The 24,068-nt window shown below is 38.4% G+C and overlaps 1 protein-coding gene across 3 annotated transcripts in view; it reads right to left on the reverse strand.

Moving 5' to 3' along the window:
* Nebl (nebulette) overlaps positions 1 to 24,068 on the reverse strand; it is a 356,298-nt gene that overhangs the window by 45,215 nt on the left and 287,015 nt on the right. Inside the window, exons 14-18 of one of the 3 annotated variants that reach the window (XM_076939538.1) lie at positions 20,335 to 20,439; positions 16,781 to 16,888; positions 11,259 to 11,369; positions 7,144 to 7,254; positions 3,780 to 3,890 (exon numbers count right to left, since the gene is read on the reverse strand). The exons of the other annotated variants lie outside the window; for them this stretch is intronic. Coding sequence (XP_076795653.1) covers positions 3,780 to 3,890; positions 7,144 to 7,254; positions 11,259 to 11,369; positions 16,781 to 16,888; positions 20,335 to 20,439 — 546 coding nt within the window. The remainder of the gene's footprint in view (positions 1 to 3,779; positions 3,891 to 7,143; positions 7,255 to 11,258; positions 11,370 to 16,780; positions 16,889 to 20,334; positions 20,440 to 24,068) is intronic. 3 annotated transcript variants of the gene reach the window in all.

Consider the following 24,068-nt stretch of genomic DNA (forward strand, 5'->3'; position numbering starts at 1 on the left):
ATTCTTTTATTTCTGAATAACAAGACAGAAGTATGACACGCAGTAATATATTTATATATATAATTAGGAAGCTTTGTCTACTAAGCTGCATTTAAAAAAAAAAGCATAGAACTAGACTGGGAAAGTTTTTGTATCCCAGTGATAAACTTGAAGATGTATTGGTGACTGTATAATTTGGTTGGTGACTAGACTATCAATAAATTGACTATAAAATTGTTGCTGTTCTCAATTATTACAACTTACTTCACTTAAGTTCTAAACTACCGGGTTTATATAATAGCACAAGTCCCTGGACCCTATGGGGCTTAAATAAATCATTCTACCCCAACCTTGGGTTTATGTGGTTAGCTTAGGGATGGTGTGCACTTCCTTTACCATGGAAAATATCAGAAAAAGCCTTTCCTTTTCTTCCTGGTTATGAATGACAACAGATACACACTGTCTGGGAACTAAGTCAGGAAGGAAAACTGAACCATATAACCCTTAAATGATGTATAACCTCTCAGAATGACTGGGTATGTTCTGGAAAATGTGTCACTAGGCAACTTCGTCACTGTGTGAACCTCCAAACTTGGATGGTTTAAAACAGCACATAAAAGCTTCATTCCAAGAGAACAAATGTACTGAGAGCTTCTGTCAAGAGTTCACTTGGCTAATATCCCATTAGCTATAGAAAGTCACACAGTTAAGCCCACAGAAATGGTTCAAGTTTGAATATTGAAGGACTCAAACCTAACAATATATCATATTGACATTATTTTAATCTCAGCTTTGGATATTAAAAATTAATAGCAAAATCCCAAACTTCAGTCACAAAAGATTTGAGAGCCTATCAATTTGGCAAGATGGACCATGTGTAACTAAAATTATGTAAATGAGTTATGAAGAGTATAATGATGATGACAACTCCAGAAACTCCCCTGGGCCACGTGGAACACAGCTGACTCCTCTCGGCCTATTTTCCCTTAGTTTCTACTCATTCTCATTCCATGTTTCTTGCTCTAGGAGGATGCTTTCAGTTGGATTGAACAGACATTCCAATAATAATTTCAAAAGCTCCTTTTTCTAGCCCTGGATGCCCACTCTGTTGCAATACGCTCTAATCTGCTACCGTAAACTCAATGCAGCCTCTGACACAGAATAAGAAAGGTTCATAAAAGTATAGCTCTTGTGGTAAAACAAAAACAAACACACAAAACTGCACATTAAGTGGGCAAGAAGTAAGACAGAATCCATGCTAAGTATTTACTGTATCTGTTGAAATCATGCTATACCCAACTTTAAACTGACCCATATTGTATAAAACTAGCTATTTAGGCTCTGTCTTGCCCTCAGACATTCCATTATGCTAGAAGCTTCTGACTGTTTTGATTGTGGCCCCTTGGTGGCTCTCAAAACCACATCCTCTATCATACACCCCTCATCTAGCATGTACTGATCAATGGCTCATTCCGAGGTCTAGAAAGGAAGCCAGCTGAGAAGTTTCATAGGAAGAATTAGAACTGTGACCACATGTGTGTACTAAATGATAGCAGGAAAACTCAAGAATTTATGGAGTAGACAAGATTAAGCAAAGGTGTAACGCTCTCACCTGGGCTTCATAAGCAATGGATACCTAACACTGTGACAGAATGGCCCCAACCAACCTATAACTTCATACCTGATGTGTGTCAATGATCAAGTAGTCCCTGGCCTGGCTCAGTCCCCTGCTATTTGCCACAGCTACCTAACTGCTTATTCATCTACCTGCTCACGCCATCTGGACCTGAACCTGATAAACTCTTTCCTGCTGCTGATCCATTTTCTGTTGAAACACTGTTTTGCCTTTACACCTCTGACGTCTGCATCTTTGCTCTTAAGTCTGACTTTAACTCTACCAGCATTATTACCAGAAACTCCCTCTCTTCACTGATCTGGTTCAGTTTTCATCTATATAGACTCTTTCTTAGCCCAGTTCTAAAAAAATCTCTTGAACTTTGAACTCAGCTGTAGCCTCTTTTACTTGAATTTGTTCTTTAATGCATGCACATATATTCATTCATTAACGCTATACATGTGTGTGTTACTTGAATTTGTTCTTTAACACATGCATGTATATTCATTCATTAATGTTATATATGTGTGTTACTTTAATTTGTTCTTTAACACATGTACATATATTCATTCATTAATGTTATGCATGTGTGTGTGTGTGTGTGTGTGTGTGTGTGTGTGTGTGTACATGTGTGTATGGAGGTATACATGCTTACACAAAACATATACATACATATACTGTATGTGTATGATACTTGACCATTAACAGGAATTAAGATTAGAACAAAGAACTTTCATTCACCTTGTCCAAGCTACCAAGGTGGGTGAATTTTATTACAAATTATAGTCATTGAAACTGCTAAAGCTTATGAATTGAATAACCTTGTTATCCAATACATGCTGACATTGTGGAAAGACACAAACAAGTTCATGTATGTTTTTAATGTAGCTCACTCATGACAGCATTAGTCTTGGTAACAAAAATGGTACCTTAGTTTGAAGTGGGGAAATGTAAACGGATTTAGAATAGTGTTACAGGGTGTAATTGATGAGCAGAATCAAAGTGACATCTAAGATTCGTGTGATTCCATTTGAAGAGGCAGAAGAGAAATTAAAGGTTCTGTTTTGGGCGTGTTAGGTTGAGATCTTACTACACATGTAGACAAGAGACATTTCAATGGACATAGTCACATCCACATCCACGTTATAAATCACATAATGTTTCTAAAAGTATAGAAAGTAATGAAAAAGAATTTGCTATAATAAATAAATATAAAGCAAAGAAAAGCATACAGCATTCAAGATTTACTTGGGTCTCTGTATATACAAGATTGTGTCCATCTACATATCATACATACAGATTCAGACATCTCTACAATAAACTTCTAACAATGGCTAGTTACACTGTAAGAGCCATGGTAGCTCACAGAGTAGCCCCAGTGAAGCCCTACCACCAAACCTTGAGAAAAGCAAATCACTCTCCTTAATCTGCACCTCTACTTTCTAGATTACTTAAACGTAAACACTATCCAACTCCAGGGACTTGTTCATACTCTCAAAATCGTTGGGGGAGGTTCGGGAAGCACAGTGCTTAATCTAGCGTATCTCCCTAGAAAATGCACATATGGTCTGATCTCTACAACTCTGTTTTGCCCACATCTTCATGTATATTGCATGAAGAGAAAGCGGCACTGAATTAATTTACATAGTCAGTCAAGATATACTATGTCTTAACCAAAAGCTGACTTTGGAAATCTCAAGCAGTGGATATAAGTGAGCAAAGGATGTCTTCTAAACACACAGTCACACAGAATCAAAGATTATACTCAATTAAAACCTTGAATTAGGGTCTTTATATTTCCCTCAAAACACTGGAAACACAAATATGCCAATCAGAATATGAGCTATCCTAGAGAAAATGCCCTACAAAAGTATTTATCATACCCTAGATTCACATGTATTCCAGGAATAACATGCATCAGGGTGTGTGTACCTGCGTGCATGTATGTGTGTGTGTTCTATTAAAATGACTTTTTCCAAGCTTCCTTTGATGCTTTTAAAGGTTATGAACGAGTGGAGACTATAAATTTCCAAATAAATGTCATGATTCGAAGTGATTTCCATTCCAAACATCAACACCACCCGTGGAGCTTTGAGAGGTTCCACGCACTCATCCAGTGTTGGTATGATTTGCTGAGTAGGAACACTGGAGTTTCACGGTCTGGGCAGCAGCCCTCTCCACTCACCTCACTGGCTATCTTGGCAGCTCTTTTGGCACGTTGTATTTCAAGGGTATTGGTGTCAATTTGCATCCCCTTCCCTTTGATTTCCAACTCCAGGTCCTTTTTATATTCTTTCTAGAAAAGCAACATTCAACAGAATTTAGTCACTCAGTGGACAACATATACTTTTGCAGTCAATGATACCAAAACAAGCGAACAACCTAAACATTTTAAATGACCAAGAGAGGGCTGTGATATGGCTCAGTGGTTAAAACACTTGTCATATAAGCACTAGAGTTGAAGTTTCAATCCCCCAGAAGCCACAGAGACTCAACAGACACATTAGTGAGCTCTGGGTTCAGCAGAGACCCTCAGATAATAAAGGAGAGAGCAATCAAAAAAAGATACTCAACAACCACCTCTGGCCATATGCCACACACATGTGCACTCACACATATGCCAACACACATACGTGAATGCACACACAATACACATGCACTTATGAAGAGAGAAAAAAGGCAGTGACCAATATCCAAGAAAATGCGATGTTTATTGCTATGCCTGAGCTCTCAGATCTAAGTACACTGTGAAGGATACAAAACTAGAATGACTATTCTCAATGGAGATGTTTTTATACTGTTAAAAAGTCATTCGTCAAATGAGAGTCTTCATGGAGTGCAATCTTGGAGACTGGGAGACAGGCAAAGGATACAGATGGATTCGTGCTATAGGAAGACCAGGAATGAGGCCAGCACACTCAGCAGCCAAGCTATATGACACTACAGATGATCCCTATCATTCCTGCGTGTCTGTGAAACAGGGGATGAGCATGGCTCCCTGCAAGATCCACAGTGAGGAAACGGAGGCAGTGACAGAGCCCAGCATCAGTAGGCTTAGGAACAGAGGGGTGGCCTTCTCCGCTCTTTGTTCCTGTATGGACACCTTGGATTTTTTAAGGCCTGGTTTGTTGCTATTCCCACTGGCACTTAGGATTCAACTCTCCCTGCCATTGTATGTATACAGTAAGCTTTCTAGATATGATTGACAAACAATAACAAAATTGACCCCTTAATGAATACTGGCTTCATTGTTGTAACTAAAGAATATTGCTTCCGCTACTAGCAATCATCCCTGTTTCTATATGAATTTCAAAATTGTTTTTTCTATTTCTATAAAGAATGCAAACAGGAACATTTTGATTTCTTTACCTATGCACACCTCTTGTATTTCCTGATCTTATCTTACTGTTCTAGCAAAATTCTAAGCACTGTATTGAACTGGAGAGAAGATAGTGGCTAGCTCTGTCTTGCTCCTGAATTTAATAGAATTGATTTGAGGTTTTCTCCATTTAGTTATGGGTTTGGCATATATAAAACTGCCTTTACAATGTTAAAGTATGTTTTCTCCAATCCTATTGTCTCTAAGACTTTTACTATGAAGGGATGTTAGAGTTTGTTAAAGAATTTTCTTTGTCTACTAAGATGATCATGTCTTTAATGTTTTATTACATTCATCAATTTGCACATGTTAATCTTGCATCTCCGGGATAAGGCCAACCTGGTCATGGTGAATGATATTTTCATGCATGTTTGTGCTCAGTTTGTTGTGATATCTCCCTATCATTTCTAAGTTGATCAATTTGGATCTTCTCTTCCTTTTAGGTAATTTGGCTAAGGTTTGGCAGTCTTGTTTATCTTTTCAGTGAAGCAACTCTTTGTGCAATTCGTTCTTTGTATTGGCTTCTTTGCATATTCATCTCTAGTTCTTTCATTTCTGCCCTGGTTTCAGTTAATGTCCCATCTACTACTTCATTTTGATTTGTTTTCCAAACTTTCTGAATGCATTATTAAATATTCTAATTGAAGTCCCTCTCATTTTTAATGTAAGTACTCAAAACAATACATTTCCTTAGGACTTTTTTTTTTCATTGCATCCTAGAGAATTTAGTTATATTTTCATTATTATTTAATTCCAAGACCTTTGTATCTTCCCTTCAATTTCATCAATGGTTCAAATATTTGATAATTAAATACTTCAATCTCCATGAGTTTGTATGTCTTCTTGTTATTTATCTTTTGATTTTTTTTTATATTTTTGTTATTTGTTGATCAAGTTTTTCTTGATTGTGGTCAGACAGAATACATGGAGTTATTTCAATTTTCCTAAATTCATTAAGACTTGCTTTGTGTATTAAGATATTATCTATTTTAGAGAAACTTTGGTAGCATACTGAAGTGAAGTGATGTGCATTCTGTAGTGTTTGGGCAGAATGTTCTGTAAGTTCATAGCAGGTCCATGTGGCCTATGATGCCATCTAGCTCCAGTGTTTCTCTGGTTACATTCTGTCCATTGGTGAAAGTCAACTAGTGTGTTGAGGTCAATCTGTGACTTAATGCCTCGTGTTATTTGCTCTATGAAACTGGGTGCACCCAATTTTGGTGGACTCATGTTTAGAATCAATATCCTCCTGGTAGATTGAAATGAAGTGGCCTACTTTGTATCCTCTGACTAGTTTTGGCTTGAGTCCTTTGTGTTAGTTCAGGACGGCTATGCCTGCTTGTTTACTGGTCCCATTTGCCTAGACTTCTTCTTTCCATCTTTCACTCTAAGGTTGTATCTAGCCAGGAAAGTAGGGTTTCTTTCTTGTAAAAAGCAAAAAGGTAGACACTATTTTGTAATTCAATGGGTTAGACTGTGTTCTTCGATTAGGGAATTAAAGCAGGTGTTGGAGGCCATATTGGTCAGCCACCTACAGCAAGGTTCTTAGGTCAGAATGGGTGAGGCCAAAGCCAAGGAAGTCAGGTGTGTGCTGGATGCCTGAAGGGAACTGTGCAGGTGCATGAGAAGCTTTTGAGCCACGAAAAAGTGTCAAAGCCAAAAGTAATTACACTAGAAGGAACAAGAGACTGAAACTGGACATTTCATGTCTTCTGTTAAAGTTCATATGAAATGAGAAGCAACTTTAACTCCATACGGAAGTTTAACTCCTTAGCAACCAGATTAAGACTAGAAATGCGTGTTACTTAAAGAGCAAGACAACACAGGCTGCTCAGTTGCAGCTGCTGCCAGGACACGAGGTCAGACCTGCCTTTTTTTTTTTTTTTTTTTTTTTTTTCCTTTTATTTGCTTCTAAATAACCAGATCAAATCTCATAGGAATATTTTGTCTGGTATATGGAATCCTCTCAAATGACTTTTCCTCTACAGCATATAGAAAGATTGTGAAGATGAAATTATCTTTAATTTGCTACCCAGGAAAAGCCTAAGACATGGCTGTTTACTATCATCTACCCAAGAGTAGCCTCATACAGAACCTTTGGGAAAGCTGTATTGGTGAGGAGAGAAGCGAAAAACAGTCTCATTCTGAGCTGCTAAATGAATCCACTCACCTCGCTGGCCATCTCCGATGCTCGCTTTGCTCTCTGAATATCAAGAACTTCTGAACTAAGTTCCATTCCTTTTCCTTTGATTTCATTTTCCAAATCTTTTTTATATTCTTTCTATAAGACAAGAATAGAACATTCCATTTGAAGGTATCTCCACAATTGCTTTAACTCATATACCAGTTTACAAGTCTTCTAGAGACCACAGACAGGAGAAAATATTGTTAGGAAGGAAAAATTAGGTGCTGAACATTCTTGCCAATTTCCCATTGACGTTCCATTTTCTCCTCTATCAAACTCAAAGTGGCATCCATATTACCAGTGTTTCATGCTTTCTCCCAATATCTGTTGGCATCATACTAAGCTTCTTTAAAAAGATATTTATCTTCCCTTTAAGAGTTGGAGAAAATCTTAAGAATACATATGCTTCTTATTATTTGAAGTGATTTTAAAAATATCTATTTGATGTGAATTTCTAAAAAAAAAAAAAAAAAAACTTACTGGAGAAGAATTGCAAAGCCAGAGCTTCCTAAAGCTAGAGGTGTTTTAAAGTTTGTATTTTATTCAAAAATCTATTTTAAAAAACAATTTTCTTGAAACTGATAAGAGATTTTGAATATCTGTCTTAATATATATTTTCAAAAAAATTTTTACATAAAGACTAGGGTGGCCTAGAAATCACAAATAGATAAATATTGCCTTGAAGTTTTAATCTTTCTCCCCTATGTTCAGCATTCTGGGATTATAGGTATGTACTTCCAAACTCATTTCATGAGGTGCAGGGTTGGAGCCCAGAGAGTTTAGTGCAGGCGAAGCAAGCACTGCCAACCGGGCTATATCCCAAACTTTGATACTACATTTTAAGTAAACAGTTGCTTTACACAGACTCCTGTATTCTCTACTGAGAAATTGTTGATTTCCTTATTTACTTCCATCAAATTGGGTTTCATTTTATGACTATTTTGCTAAATGAAAGATAAAATTCCCTTTAATGACAAGAAATTAGATTCTATTAATTCTGGAGTCTCTCTGTCTCTCTCTCTCTGTCTGTCTCTCTCTCTCTCTCTCTCTCTCTCTCTCTTTCTCTCTCACACACACATACACACACACACTGTATCATTAAATTAGTCTGACTTCTGATTAAACAAAAGCTTTCAGAAACATTGTCAAGCCTGCCTGTGATTTTACAAATAGCTCTCAGTCAAATGACCTTGATGAAAGTCACAACCTTTTTACTAATTTGGTCATGTGACTTTTAGGAGGCCTTTGAGTAACTCAGTCTCTATTTCCATCTTGGAAAAGAAATAAAATAAATGTCCTATTAATACCAAAGGGCAATGGAGGAAAATCAGGCAAAATATTGGAGCAGCCAAAGGCCTTTAATAAAACATACATCTTAAAATATAAAATGGTACTTGGGAGACTCTACATGGCAATATAAAACCATAAAGTAAGGAGTATAGAATTCATTACAGCTAAGGGCTTATATGTAAAAATTTCTAATTACAAGTAACCAAGTGGATATTTCAACTAGCTATCTCTATGAAACTAACTAAAAGATTAGCCACAGCCATTATGAATGAAATACTTGCATCCCTCCCAAAATCTGTATGTTGAAGCCCCAGCTCCCTTGAGAAGTATTTCTATGGTGATGTGAGGATAGGTAAGGACCATGCTGAGATTAAAGGCTCCATAGAAAAAGAGACTAGTATTCTTTCTTCTGCTGTGGTGACACAGAAAGCAGCCATCAGCAAAACAGGAGCAGAGCTCTCACCTGGAGCCAAATCCACCAGCACTTTGACTTGAGAGTTCTTGGTTTTCAGTACCAGAACTGTCTGATTTAAAACCACTCAGTTTACAATATTTCCTTATAATAGCCCCAACTGCCTGCTTTAATGAACAGTTTTGTGGGCCTTTTCCTGTCCTGTTCAGACATTCAGAATCCTAAGTCTAAAATGTTATCAATTAAATCTTGCTATTTTAGTTCTATGAAACTCATACTATTGTTGCTCTGACTATTTCCTTTGAAAGAATTAGAATCATGTTGTTCACCATTAATAAAGAAGAAAGGGGAGCTGGAGAGATGGCTCAGCGGTTAAGAGCACTGACTGCTCTTCCAGAGGTCCTGAGTTCAATTCCCAGCAACCACATGGTGGCTCATAACCATCTGTTAATGGGATCCAATGCACTCTTCTGGTGTTTGAAGAGAGCAAAAGTGTACTCACATGAAATAAATCTTAAAGAAAGAAAGAAAGAAAGAAAGAAAGAAAGAAAGAAAGAAAGAAAGGAGAAAGGAAGAAGAAAGGAATAAAAGGGAAGAGTCAAGAACCAATCTCACTTTGTCACCCATGTGTCACTGATTGGAAGATCATGCTTTAGCCTGCACACAGCAGTGCAGCTTTACAACAGACAGCAGTACCAAGACCATTTATTTGTTCTCGGCTTCAAAAAAATTTATGCAAATAAGAAGTGACAAAAGGGGACGGGGCAAAAGAATCTGGATAGAAGCTCTATTGGTATTCCGAGAAATCATAGTGATGTCTGATGTCATGTAAGCAGCAAAGGCCAGCTGTCATTTGCTTATTAAAAGTTCATAATTAAAAGTCCCTCCAACTGGGACTCATGCTTCAAGTCATTCCACTGGTTTAGGACATTTCTTTCAGAGGAATCATTTCTTTGATTCAAAAACTTATAACACTTCAGTTTTCTTTTTATGGGTGTATCCTACTTATACATTATATCGTAGATTATATTAACATATAATCATTTAAATGAGTCAGCTTTGAGCCATGTGGGGGGAAATCGATTAATTTTTTAAAGTGTTGAAGAACAAGTATAATGGTTTGGTTTATTGAAGTTAAGACATTTAATATTTAACAAATTTAGTATATTAATTGTGAACCAAATTTTAATTAAATTATCAAGAAAATTTCTATGGAGATAAAAAAAAGTATGAGTTATTCTGCTTCATACACTAACTCTATAATTTTTCTCTAGATAAAAGAGAAAGAACTTTTGAATAAATCATATATTCAGACTTTCCCATGTGAGTACCTCATCTCTGATATCAAATGTCGTGATGCTACAGGGAAACTGCCCAAGAGATGAGGATGACTCCGCAGCTAAGAATATGTGCTGCATCCAGAGGACTCGGGTTAGGCTCCCAGTTTGGGTGGCTCACACCTTCAGGTTTAGTACCCTTTTCTGGCCTCCATAGATACTGCCCTCATGTGCACAAATTCACACATGTACACACAACTAAAAATTAAGAATAAAAAAATTTTAAAGTAAAGCTGGTTATAGAATATGTTTTATAATAACTAAGAAAATCAAGCTTTCAAGAAAGTGGTTTTCTCAATCAGGCAGTGGCGACACACACCTGTAATCCTGTCACTCCAGAAGCAGAGGCAGGCAGCCTCTATGAGTTCAAGGCCAGCCTGGTCTAAACAGCGAGTTCTATGACATACAGAACTGCAATTACATCGAGAAATGTACAAAGAAATGTTGCGTTGAAAAATAAGCAAAAAAGAAAGAGAAAAGAAAAAGAAAGTGGTTTTCTCAGGACAAGGAGTATCCATTGTTCTCTCCTTGGTGATCCCTGAGACTTCCAGGAATTGGAAAAACTCAGCTGCACAATTTGTGATAGTGGGTACTGCATGCATTCACCTCTCCCTAAATATTACATACATATATGCACATATACATATGTCATATACATATATAAATAATATGGCTATATAAGAGAGAATCAATCTTGTATTTGATATTTTTGTAAAAAAAAAAAATAAATAAAAGCTGCTATAAAGCTCACTACATACAGAACCTTCTGAGCTATAGTCACAATGAAAAAGCAGAATATTTTCAAATTTTTTTCCAGAAAATCTGGATAATTTCTTCCTTCACCAGTAAATAGTCACATTAACTTCCACTTTTCTATGTTAAGAAATGCAAGGCTCTGTCAGTGAGGGCCAGAATAGAGAGTCCACATCCCAAATAGGCAGGTAGCAGAGAATTGCTAAGTAAATGTTCCTAGAGTGACTTCTTCCATTTCCCTCCCTGGTGACATAATATAAACCAACAAGGCCCTACTATAACTTCTAATATAAACTCCAAGGCCATACCTCCCTCATCAGGTTGGCGATATGCTTCACATGTAGAAATGCAGGAGTCTTGTCTAAATCCAGTGAGGACCTTCCTTTAATTTCCTTCTCAAAATCTTCTTTGTAAATTTTCTGTTGAATAAAGCCATCATATTCAACATAAGGAACTCTAGTGAGTATAAAAATATTCATTCTCAGAACAAAACTGGTGTTTTTTCATGCAATTGTACCATCTCTGTTTTCTTTATTATTTTAGTAATTTATCATAAAAACTTTCAAACAACAGCAACAACAACAAACCTCACACAGCAAAATTAACTAGTCTTCTTAACAGCAAAAAAATAATTCCAACTTTGTCAAAGCTTCTACCAGAGAGGAATAGTGTTACCAAATGCTGAGTAAAGGCATGGACTATTTTATGTGACTAACATCTCCCCATTTTACAAGAAGAATAAGACAGGCTCTCTGATGGATCATCAGATGACATCACTCAAAATGAAGTACAGTTCATTTGCTGGAAGAAAATCCGGTGGTGGAGAAGGCAATTCAAATTCTACAGTAGGATAAATGCTCAGGGCTTTGTTATCCTTTCCACAGTCAGTCTACTGTGAGTCTGTGAGAAACAATTTTAAAATAGAAAACAGGTGTTCTGTTGCTTCAGGACTTGAGCCCTGGGAATATTTCTTTACTACTTATACATGTTCATATGGATGAAGCTACACTGTAGGATAACCTTGTCATAATGTGCTGGGTCTTTCTTTAATGAGAGTTCACAACAGCAGCTGGGGCTAGCCCATGATTAAGAACTTATGCTTAAAGCAGGATCATAAAAACTACATTCTACACATATCATGCAGGTCACATGAGAAACGGGAGATGCCTATGGTGATCCTGTTGGTGAGGAACTAAATCTGTAACAAAACTTGCCTTTCGGGCCTGCTTTGACATCTTTAGGTATAGCTATTAATTCTAGCATCTGAATTACACACCTGAAAACCAATGATAACCCCTATTTTATTTTTAAAGATGTATATATTTTCACTTTATGTGTTTGAGTGTTTTGTCTGTGTGTGTATTATGAACAGAATGTATGATGCCCATGGAGGCCAGAAGACAGCACTGGAGTCACTGAACCTGGAGTTAGATAGGTTGCAAGCTGCCACATGGGTGTTGGATACCGAACCAAAGTCTTCTGCAACACCAGAAAGGTTTTTTTTAGCCACTAAGCCATCTCCCCAACTCTAATAACCCTTGTTTTATGATGACAAAGATGATCTCTTCAAATTAGCAAAGCATCTATTCCCCTGAAATGTTTACTAAGCAGGATCTAGATCTACCAAATAATTTATTCAAAATATATCATAAAGATGATAAGATAAACAAATTGTGCCTTAGATTGTTATTCATGCAAAATGAGAGGCTATTTCTAGGTTCATTATGCATTTATTACAAAAAAGGTAATTGTGAAAACATTTTCTACAAACTTGGAGAGATGAAGAGAAACTCGCTGTCTCCTCATACAACGCTGTGTCACATGTCCCCACTCAGCCAATCATGAGCTATGAGTAAAGGCTGGGGTGGACAGATGTTCTGCAAATTAATCAAGAAGCTTCACTGAAGGTACTTTGAGTTAAAGAACTATAAATACACCAGAAAAAAATAAGAGAAATTGTTCTTTTTCTATGTAGAACTAATATTGGGACAATGTGACTATACACCCCAACCCTATGACATTTCTAGGCTGAACAGATTCTTTATAAAATAAAACAACGTGTGTATATGCATTTTTTATATTAGATATGTCACTTCAAAGAGCACTTGTCTGGAGGAAAATCACTGCAGTAAGTCATTAAGAATGGGTAGTTTTCCCTCAACTGGCCTGCCTTGTCTGGCCTCAGTGGGAGAGGATGTACCTAGCCCTGCAGTGACCTATTGTGCCAGGGTGAAAAAATACCCAGGGAGGACCTGGACACTCTCAAAAGAGAAGAGGAAGGGGTGGGACTCTGGGATGGAGGATCTGGAGGGGGCAGCTATCAGGATGTAAAGTGAATTTAAAACTACTTCAGAAAACATTAAAGACTTTGTAAACTTTTGGAATTCCCTCTTTAAGACAAATTTTAATAATAATAATAATAATAAATAATAATAATAATAATAATAATAATAATAATAATAATAATAATAATAAATGACTGGAACTCTATCAGAATAGGCAGCTCTAACTTTCCTGATTTCCTAAAAGGCACAAACTAAATATCTCTTTTTCTCACCTTTTACATCTAAAAGAAAGAAAGAAAGAAAGAAAGAACAAAAGAAAGAAAGAAAGAAAGAAAGAAAGAAAGAAAGAAAGAAAGAAAGGGAAAGAAGAGGACAGGAAAGGAAAGGGGAGGGGAGGGGAGGGGAGGGGAGGGGAGGGGAGGGGAGGGGAGGGGAGGGGAGGGGAGAAGAGAAGAGAAGAGAAGAGAAGAGAAGAGAAGAGAAGAGAAGAGAAGAGAAGAGAAGAGGTTTTGATTGGAACTGCCTAGTGCACAGCCTAAAAGAATCAAAAAGCCCATGGTATGCTCTATGCAGAAAGACTTCTGTGTGAGTAAAAACAAGGAACTTCCTAAGGACAGACTTAGAGGTTTCTTCTAGAAAACACAGATTAAACCTCTATCTGGCACTGGACAGAAATGAGATAAACATGATTAAAGGTTATAGAAACACATGAATGGCTGTCTTTGAAATCAGGTCTTCCCATAGAAGGTATCTCAAGGAATACAGTCTAGGCTGGTTTTAAGGGCTCAAAGCCAACTCTAAGACAGGTGGCTCTCTTCTGGTCTCTTTGTTCTTTTTATACCCTAAGGTGCTTTTTTTAAACATCATACTTTCTCTGAAATTTTTAGGTATTTATTTCTCTAGCCTTGAGAATATCAATCTGGCCCAATGAGGTTCCCTAATAGAAGTCCTGACTCTCATCAAATCTTGCTGAGTGTGCAGAAAAACTGGAAAAAAAAATCTGAAGGGAAATAAAATAAGAAACCTAATCATCAGTGACTTAATTAAAGGGGAGCCTGTCTCACTGATGCGAGGGAAAGGGCAAATAGAGTGAAGAAAATGAGAGAGACTGTCATGAGGGATGAAGTGCTAAAATCCCAACTTTCCAAATTACCACTATCTCTAATTCAGAAACAAGGCCTCGAAATATATTAACCATGAATGATGAGGTAGGTACAGGTTTGTTGGTGAGAGAAATGTTGAACAGTTCGTGTACAAAAGAATTAAGATAAATCACAGAAAGACTTTGGGAAAGGACTTCCAGCATGAGTCTCTAGTGAGAACTTTAGTTCCTTTAAAAACATAAAAATATTGTAAAATGTGCTTTCATTTTAATCCGAGGTGTGGGATGTGGGGCTGCCTCAGAGTGTCCACAGCAGTTGACTATGATTTTTCTCATGCTCTGGCTGGAGTGTGATTTTGCCAGCTGCAGATGAATTTTGTGAGTGATGTTTGGAATTCTGGGGATTTTTCAAAGGATATATAAAATGCTAGAGCCCTGCTAGAAGGGGCTGGTTGGCCAGCTGGTGGTTGCCATTTTTCAAGTAGCAGTGCACAAAAAGAGAAGAAGAAGAAATTAGATACTCTGACAGAAAATATTAAACTTGTTCCAAGGAACAAGGACACACTTAATCAGCAGGAAGTAATTTAAGGACACCCCTTTCAAGGGCTTGAAAGGGTGGAGGAAGGGGTTGGAGTAGAAGAAGGAAAAACTCACAAAATAGTCATAAGTCCACTTACAAGTCTCTGACTGGAGCTGTAGATGCCAGGAGACAGTAGCAGGGAGTCAACCAGCTAAGGAGGAATGAGGATGCTGTCAGGGTGCTCTAGGGAATCTTTGAGGGACCATGGTGATGCCAAGAGGAGGCAAAGGGTAGGCAAAGGGAAGCCATGGAAAGGTTAGGGGGACAGTGGTGGGGTATGTCAATGCTGAGAGGAAGTTATGGAAAGGCTAGGTGAAGCTGTAAGATTATGGTAATGAAGCCACCCTCCAGATCCTCCTATCACTTAAAAAGGGGGAAGAGTCTTTTGTTCTTATGTCCTTCAGTGAGCATGGGTTTAACAGTTCAACTTCCTGAGAACTGTGAAAGTCCAAATCTCTCCCAGGTCTACAACAATGGCCATGCATTTCCTATAAAATGGGGAGTGCCACTAAAAATGCAGTGCTAGCTCACATAAAAGCCACCACTGCCACAGAAAATAATAGTGCAATGCAAAGGATGTCCAGAAATGCCTTCTATGCTGTTGTCTAAATAGAGAAACATGAATCCAGTATCATTTGCCCTCTTTAAGGTGAGCTTTTGTGGGCTTCCAAACTTGGACCTACTTTAGCTGCTCTGTCAAGTCAGCAAAAAGAGACAACTCAGTCACCACAGCAACTGACAGCTCTTTATTAAATTCAACAAAAGACTTAAGAAGATAAGACTGAAAAGGATAAATAATGCCTCTCTCCTCTTTGGCTTACAGAAGAAATTAACCAAGTGTGTCCAGTCACAGATTGTCTGAAGAAATTTCAACAAAGCAGATGGCGAACAAAAACGTTAATACTAACTATCTGACAGGACTGGCCAGTGCTTCTGTCCCTCAAAAGTAATAGCCCATTGGGAACCATAGGCGTAGATGCTGACTGTAGACAAAACTGCGTGCCTGGCACCCAAGGAAAGAAAATGAAGGAATCACCTGGTCTGAGAAAACGTAGTCATCCTATGACAGGATTATTTTCTCTTAGAAGAAAAGTAAACAAACTCAGCACATTCAAGTATATCCTGGAGGTGGCAGATCAGTTAAATTAACTTGGCAGACAAAGAATGGAAGTATCGTGACTGTGACCAGGGCCTAAAACCCTGGTGACATTTACCAGATATGTGATTTTACTTAAGATAGTTGATTTCAGTGTATTATTATTGCATCAATCACATTTTAAGTGAGCAAGGATCAGACACAAAAGAAGGAATCAAATTATTTAAATGTTGGTTCTATTACCATTGTAGGAGAAGAAAAGCAACCAGGTCTTCATTTTTCAATTAGTTTTAGATACAGTTTTACATTGATACAGTTTGAAAGTGTTGGCGTATAATCCCGAACAATCTGAAACTGTGTCCGCGCTTTCCCGTGGGATGAGAACAGTGAGGAGCATATCTGCTTGAGAGCTCTAGCTGTTGATCAGCAAAACTGAGGAGCAGACAAATTCAGTGTCCTTGGGCAGTGAGGGGCTGGATCTAGAACACAGGTCCTGCCCTGAAGATCTGTAGTAAGTCTAGAACAGGGTCCTTGAGCTTGTCCTACACAGCTGTGCTGAGTCCAGTAGGGGGTCCTTGACCCTGGCCCCACCCCCAGCAATGAGGGTCTAGAACACAGGTCCCCAAGTCAGCCCCACAGAGCAGCGGTCTTATCTCTAGACCCCCACTCATCCTGAGACCCCCACTCATCACTGAGTGATTCTTTTCAAATGAGAAAAAATACATTAAGTATCTATAGAACAATTGGCGACAAGCTCAGTAACCTACCTCACTCCGCATCTTCTGAGCCTCCTTTGAAGACTGATACAATGGTGTCTCAACAAACTCAAGCATGGACTTCCCCTTATTTTTCTCATATTCTTCTCTGTATTTTACCTGCATTGAAAAAAATACTAAAATCATATAAAAGTAAGGGCTGTGTATAGCTCCGTGTCAGAGTGCATTCTTAGCAAAGGCAGTCTTGAGTTCAATTCCCAACAATAATAACAACAACCAAAAGCCCATGTAGTGAACAAAACACAACAAATGTGCCCCAAATTAATCATCCTGTTTTGTAGTATTGAGGTATTCTGGCAGTTTAGGGTGATGAGTGTGTTCCCCAGAGTTAGTGACATACAAGAAAAGTAAATGGGCCGAACATAAATGTCAGGGGCATCTCTGCTTGTACACTGAAGGCCTGGAATCAGCCATAGGCTTAAAGCCAGCCTGCTAGCACAAAGACTTGGGTCTCTGTGAAAAAACCTTGAAACAAATGGCTAGAAGCTATTGTAAACAAGCAGCTTTGGTGGACAGTTGTAGACCTACAAGTCATAGACCTTGTAGATAAGTAACCTTGATGGATAATACCAACTTAGATAGGGACAAGTGAATCATAGGTGGAGTCAGAGTGACCTGTCCCCTGAAGCTTCACCCAGCTGATACTCTGTTCTGGAAGATATCTGTATTCACCTAAACACTTATGCTCCTGTGTCATCCCCTTCCCCCACATCCTGCCCTTTTGTGTATATAACCCCTGTGTGAAAAAGTTAAAATTGCGATTTGATCAGCCTATAGACAGATCGCCATTCTTTGCGTCGGCCTGTTTTACCCCCACTTTCTCTTTCAGGTGATCTCCCTGTTTAATGCCCTGCTGGCCAGGACGCATAAAAACTTTTAAGGATAAAAATTTATTTTAGCCCAACCAAAAGGTATTAAGTGTTGTGGGACATTAAGTAATGTATTATATAGAGGACAAATAAAATACTGTGTCAAATTGGTAGAACATGTAGATATTTGTTAAGTACATGCATGGGTTATTCATATATACATACATACATGCATACATACATACATACATACATATAGATCTCAGTGATAGTTCCCATGTTTATCAATACATCATGAGTTTTTAAAATGGATATGATTATCTGTCAAAAGAGGGAAAAATGTTCCCTAGAACTCCTCAGTTTCTTCATAGGTAACAACTAAAACACGTGATTTTCTTCATAGGTAACAATTAAAACACATGATTTTCTTCCATTTCATTATCCATTATTTAATAATATCATATTATGAATTATTTGTATCAATTAAAATTAGTTTTATCTCCTTTCTGTCTATAAAGGGAAATATAGTTTCTGTTGCTTCAGGTTTGACTTTTTTCTTTTCTTTGTGTAAGTATCCATATGTATATGTGTCAGTGATGTATGTGTGTGGTGTGTGCACACAAACATGTGGCAGTTGCATGCACCTGTGCATGTGCCACAGAGGCCAGAAGAAGATGCGAGCTTTACTGTTCTAGTGTTCTTTGTCTTCCTTCTCTCCTTGAGACACAGACAAATGGATGTGGAGTTAGGCTTAGAGCAAGCAAACCCCAGGAATTCTTCTGTCCCCATCACCCCACCCCACACTATTCCAGTTACAGGTACACGCAGCTACTCTCAGGTCTTAGCCTGGTTCTAGGGATGAGCTTCAGTCCTCAATACTTGCAAGGCAAGCATTACTATTAGCTGAGCTCTGTCCCCAACGTGGCATCTTCTATTCCTTAAAAATGAAAGCTAAAATCGTGTGTAAGCCATCAGAACGGTTGCATCTTAGTGATGTTTTAACTGAGCTCCTAGAAAGGCTGTGATCATGACTCGCTTCAACCAGAAATTCATTTTCATTAATCCTTGGGCTTCATAGTTGCTTGTGAAATTACTTAAGTTGTACAATGATAATGATAACTACATCAACCCAAAAGAAAATTTCTTACACTTAGAACGTTGTGTTGACCAGAAATGAATTTTGAAATAGCTATTTGTGACATAGTTTTATTATAGACAATTATGCTGCATACATGGTATCATACTATATTAGTATGAATAAAGTTTTGTGGGAAGAACTGAAAGCAAAGTAAGAATTTAAGGCAGGCATAATAGTACGTATCTGTAAACCCAACACTGAGGAAGCAGAAGTAGGTCAGTTGCAAGTCAAGTTATAGAATGACTCCCAGGTTATCCCTATCTTGAGAAGAAAGGGAAGAAAGGAAGGAAGGAAGGAAGGAAGGAAGGAAGGAAGGAAGGAAGGAAGGAAGGAAGGAAGGAAGGAAGGAGGGGAAGGAGGGAAGAAACGGAGAGAAGAAATGGAGGGAAGGAGAAGGGAAGGAGACAGGGAGGGAGGGAGGGAGGGAGAGGGAGGGAGGGAGGGACGGAGGGAGAGGGAGAGAGAAAGAGAGAGAGAGAGAGAGAGAGAGAGAGAGAGAGAGAGAGAGAGAGAGAGAGAGAGAGAACTTAAGGACAAACTCTTGTTTCCTAACATTGGGGAGGAGGGTGTTGAAGTGTCAACTTACTTAACTCTTGTCTCCCCTGGGAAACACTCTCAATGAGGTTCTAGATAGGGTTAGCCTGTGGACATGTCTGTAGAAATTGTTCATTTATGTTCACTGATATGTGAAGAGACAGCCTAAAAGTAGGTAACATCATTCCTTAGATTTTTGTTTTTGTCCCAGACTGTGGGAAAAGGGGCAAAGTGAGTTGGGCACAAGGATATGTACATTAATCCATTGCTGTGGGTTCCTCACTATGGCTGTACTTGTGTAACCTGATGCTTCAAGTTCCTCCCATCTGGGCTTCCCTACAGTGGTAGAGTATCCCTGGGGACCCAGTGAACCCTTTGTCCCTGGACATACTTATACAGAGGTACTTTATCACAGCAACAGGAAAGAAAACTGTTACAGGGAGTAATTTATTTTCAAATCATTACAGATTTTATGTTCCACAGAGTGCATTTTAAAGAGTCATGTAAATGTTTACCTTAATAGATGCTAGGAATGGCATCTTAGCAACTATTTAAACTTGAAATGATAATTTTAAAATCTTAAAGATTGACTTTACAATGTGTCAGAAAGAGAAAAAAATAAGTTCTTTTACAGAACACAGTTAGAAGAAACATTAATTTAAAATGCGTTAGTGAGGACGCGTTCCCTTTCCAATAACACTTATAATTAAATGCAGAAATTATAATACGGCTCACACCCAGAAAATTAATTTTATAGCTAAAAAATGTCAAATCAGCACGCTGTAAAATTTTAAATCATCATGAGATTTGATCATCACTTGATTAGTTCCTAGATCTAAACTGTTTAATTATATGAAAAACTTATTTTTATGAAACTTTTATATGTCGAAACATGGTTCCAGCTGCCCCAAAAGATAAAAAAAAAAGGCTCTGAGATAATATTTTTTCTGAAACAACCTTAATTTTCTTGGGCTCCATTCTTCAAAGAACATGGCAGGCACTAAGCAGTGGACAACCCGATGGTGATGTGTGTCCATGGGGTGAGGATAGCTCAGAGAACTCACCTGACTCTGGAGGGTGGCGTTGCCTTTATGGTGCAGGTGTTCAGGAGCTTCGGCATCAAAGTGATACAATCCTTTATTTTCTTCAAAATTCTTTTTATATTCCCACTTTTAAAAAAATGATGAAAACAAGTTAGGAATAAAAGAGACTGCTGAGTAAAAAGAGACTTAGGAATGTAACTGGGGTGCAGTGGCTCTTATCGCAGCACGTAGGAGGCTGAGACAGGAGGATGACTTGAGTTCCAGAAAACCCTGGGTCACAGACTGAGCCCTTAACTGAGTTGAGCCAACAACGCTTAGTAAGGCAGACAACATAGAAGCCAGTGGAAAGGAGCCACGGTGCTGTTAAAGAGCCAGTCTCTGTAACAGCTGGCGTGGAGGAGGTTCTGCAACTGAGGAAAATGGACGACAAAGCCAGGCGCTCTCGCTCTAAGTGGCCATGGGAAGAGCCCAGGGAACATTCCGTGATTAATTATAAATGTGACATGACGCACAGTCACAAATGAAAAATCATTCGATGGGATCCCATGGATTGTGAGTGGACAAGGTGGGGTGACACATAGACACTGTTTCTTATCACAGGACAGAACGGCGTTCAGTAGTGTCCAGAGGAAGAGATAGAAACAAAAAGAAGAGAGCGAGGGAAGTAGACTCCAGGACGGTAGAGAGAAGCTGGGCCATGAGCAAGGATGGAAGTGATGAGGACAAAGAGAAGCTGAAAGATGACTAAGCTAATTCTCTAAATTCCAAGGAAAGGATGGGGATGGGAGGCACCAAAAAAAGAACCTGAAGCAAATGGGTACAATTCATTAGATTTTTTTTTTAATGTCTGAGTGTTCTAGCTGCATGTACACCTACAGGCCAGAAGAGGGCATCAGATCACATTATACATGTTGAGCCTTGCTGGGAATTGAGCTCGGGACCTCTGGAAGAGTAGCCAGTGATCTTAGTCACTGAGCCACGTCTCCAGCCCCAATTTATTAGATTTTTAAGTTGAAGATGTTGGTGTAGGCCCTCTGCTATTATGGTTTACGCAAGAAGGTAAATTTGGAAGAAATCAGAATGAGTATCAATGGTATTTTACTTTAGACCAGCAGAAGCAGAAGCAGAACAAGACGTCTAGCGCTAGAGACCAGACACTTAGGAATTAGTCCTACTTGGAAAAGACTCGTACAAGCAAACAGTAGCTCTCTGAGATCCAAGGCTGCGAGGACCTACAAAGTTAAAAATCAATCGCCCATGGGCTCCAGGAAAAATGGTTTTGTGTACAGTGAAAAGGAATGCATGCAGCTTTCGGAGAAGTGACAGTAAAGAGACTCATGTGATCCTAGGAGATGCTTGGAGGACAGAAGCGTGAGAGCGACTGAGCATCAGGAGCAGAAAGACAGAAGGAGTTGGTGACCTGCCACAGAACTGTTGCTCCACAGAAACAAGGTTCCAGAGGGAGCCTGACGTCAAGTGTTCCCTGTCACTTGAGGAGCAAAGACATGTGTCACTGAATTCTAGCCAGAATGAAGTGACTTTGAAAAGTACCACAGGAAAGTCTTAATAAAGTTCATACGTTACATCTTGGGTCCATCTATGAATTTTAAGCTAAGCCTAAATAAAATCTAATTTAAACCAAAGGCAAAGCTGAAACCTGAAATAAGATATCAAAAATGTTTATACTTTGTTTAGATTTTTTTATAATATCTACTTATTAAACAACTACAGTTTGAATGCATCAAGGCAGAACATATTCTACTATGGAGTCAAAGTCCATAACTAATGAAGTCTAGGGAATTATACTCAGAATAAGGGATATATACTAAAACCAGGCTAAAACCAAATCCTTTGAACACCAATCTGCAAATGAAATTTCTAATGCAGGGGCTTTTTTTTTTCCATATTGAATAGTCTCTGTTGCCTCCTAGTGGAGGTTATGCAGAATAACATAGAATAACAATTTTAAATTTATATAAAGTTATAAGGAAGTTGAAAACTCCATTTTCACAGTAAAGTGTTTTTTCAAACATTGAATTTGTGATTCTGGGCAGGCTTTTAAATTTCTCATTCTGCTCTACACATGACACATTAAAATGCAAAAATTTTGACATAGACCTATATACATCTAGAGATGGTTAATAAAATAGCCATTTATAGCAAACCAGTCCTGAACTTTGGCAAAATATCTAACTTGAAATTTCTTCTTCAATGTTTTAATAAAACCCAGTCACCTTTATACATCAAGAAAATTTCTATTCATTTTATACAAATATTTAAAAGGCTATTCTAGCTTATAAAAAATTAAAACATATATAATATCATAGAATATTAATATGTAAATGATTCAGAGAAAGTCAAACTCTCTGGCCCACTGAGTGATGTAGTCATTTCTGTGATTCAGACTGAGACAGATGGGAGATCAAAGCTCTGTGAATAATGAACAAAATAGGCAATGTGACTTCCTCAGGCTTTCTGTTGGAGAGATGACTGTGCACATTAAATTTTGGTTCATTTTCTCTACAGCAAAACAAACGTCAACATTTTGAAAAGAAATGTTGCCGGTGAAAGGTAAACATTGTCGCTCATTTACACACAATCCCCATGTTCCTAGGAGAGTCAGCCTGAGTGTGAGTGGGGGACAGTACCAGGCAAGCACTGCCACAGGACAAAAGCTGGACACTGGAGAATGAAGAAAGCAGAGGGTGTAGAGGATGGAGAGATGTGTATGTGTGTCACTGAGAGAAGCATGAAACCAGAACAGAAATACAGGGTGGTTGGGATGTATACGTCAGTGGAGGGTGAACTTAGAGAAGGCAGGACAATGTAATCCAAGGGCCCTGACACCACAGGCTAATTCTGAGCCTGTCAACAGACACCTCTGACACCAGAAACAATAATATACTGCTTTTAACCCAAATACCAACACTTTTTAAATAAATTAGAAACTAATCTCTGCGAGTGTGGACCTCTTATGTACAGTGTGCACCTTGGGAAAGCTGATGGTGGCGGCGTGCAAGACAGAGTGGACACACAAATAAATGAAGCTCCCTTCAGACAAAGGTTTGGGATCTAGTCTTGGAGTGGCTTTATACTGAGCACAGTGGGCTCAGCTACTTAAGAGACTACCTTCACTTTCTCCCATACCTTACAGAACGAGAATTTCTTCATCTGATCAAGGTCTATTCTGTGAGTTAAGACGGTTTTAAGTGAATGGGCATTTATTATTAGAATAGGCATGGAAATAACTTGAGGTCATGTCAGAACCAATCATTACCATGTGTCATCTGGATCTTTACAAAGTGGAGCCAGCAGTGAGCAGGAGTTATCCGCTGTAAGAGCTAGTGACGTCAGCATCTAGAGGCACCATATGAATAGCAAACACAAATATCACCGACAGCCCTCCTTGTCGACTTGACAGGTAACGTAGAATGGATCCTCAAGACTAAATTCATAGTGGCCATGAAATGCAAGCACCTTCAAGATTTCTTGTCAGAGAAAATAGTTTAAACACTATATTTTTATATGTGTTTATATATACTACATATAAACAAGAATGTTTGCTACTGAAGACATAACATACGTGATATGCTGGCATGGCTCTCATAAAAGAAGATCCCTGTCTACAAGACAGGAACATCAAGTGCCTTCATTCTGATACAAGTGAAGAAATGGGAAGAAAGAAGACAGAAAGGATGCTTGCTTATAACAGTACCAAAAAGTGTGCTTGCGCTCATGAGATGCGAGGAGCTACG

Source organism: Arvicanthis niloticus, chromosome 8 (assembly GCF_011762505.2).
Source record: "Arvicanthis niloticus isolate mArvNil1 chromosome 8, mArvNil1.pat.X, whole genome shotgun sequence".
NCBI lineage: Eukaryota > Metazoa > Chordata > Mammalia > Rodentia > Muridae > Arvicanthis > Arvicanthis niloticus.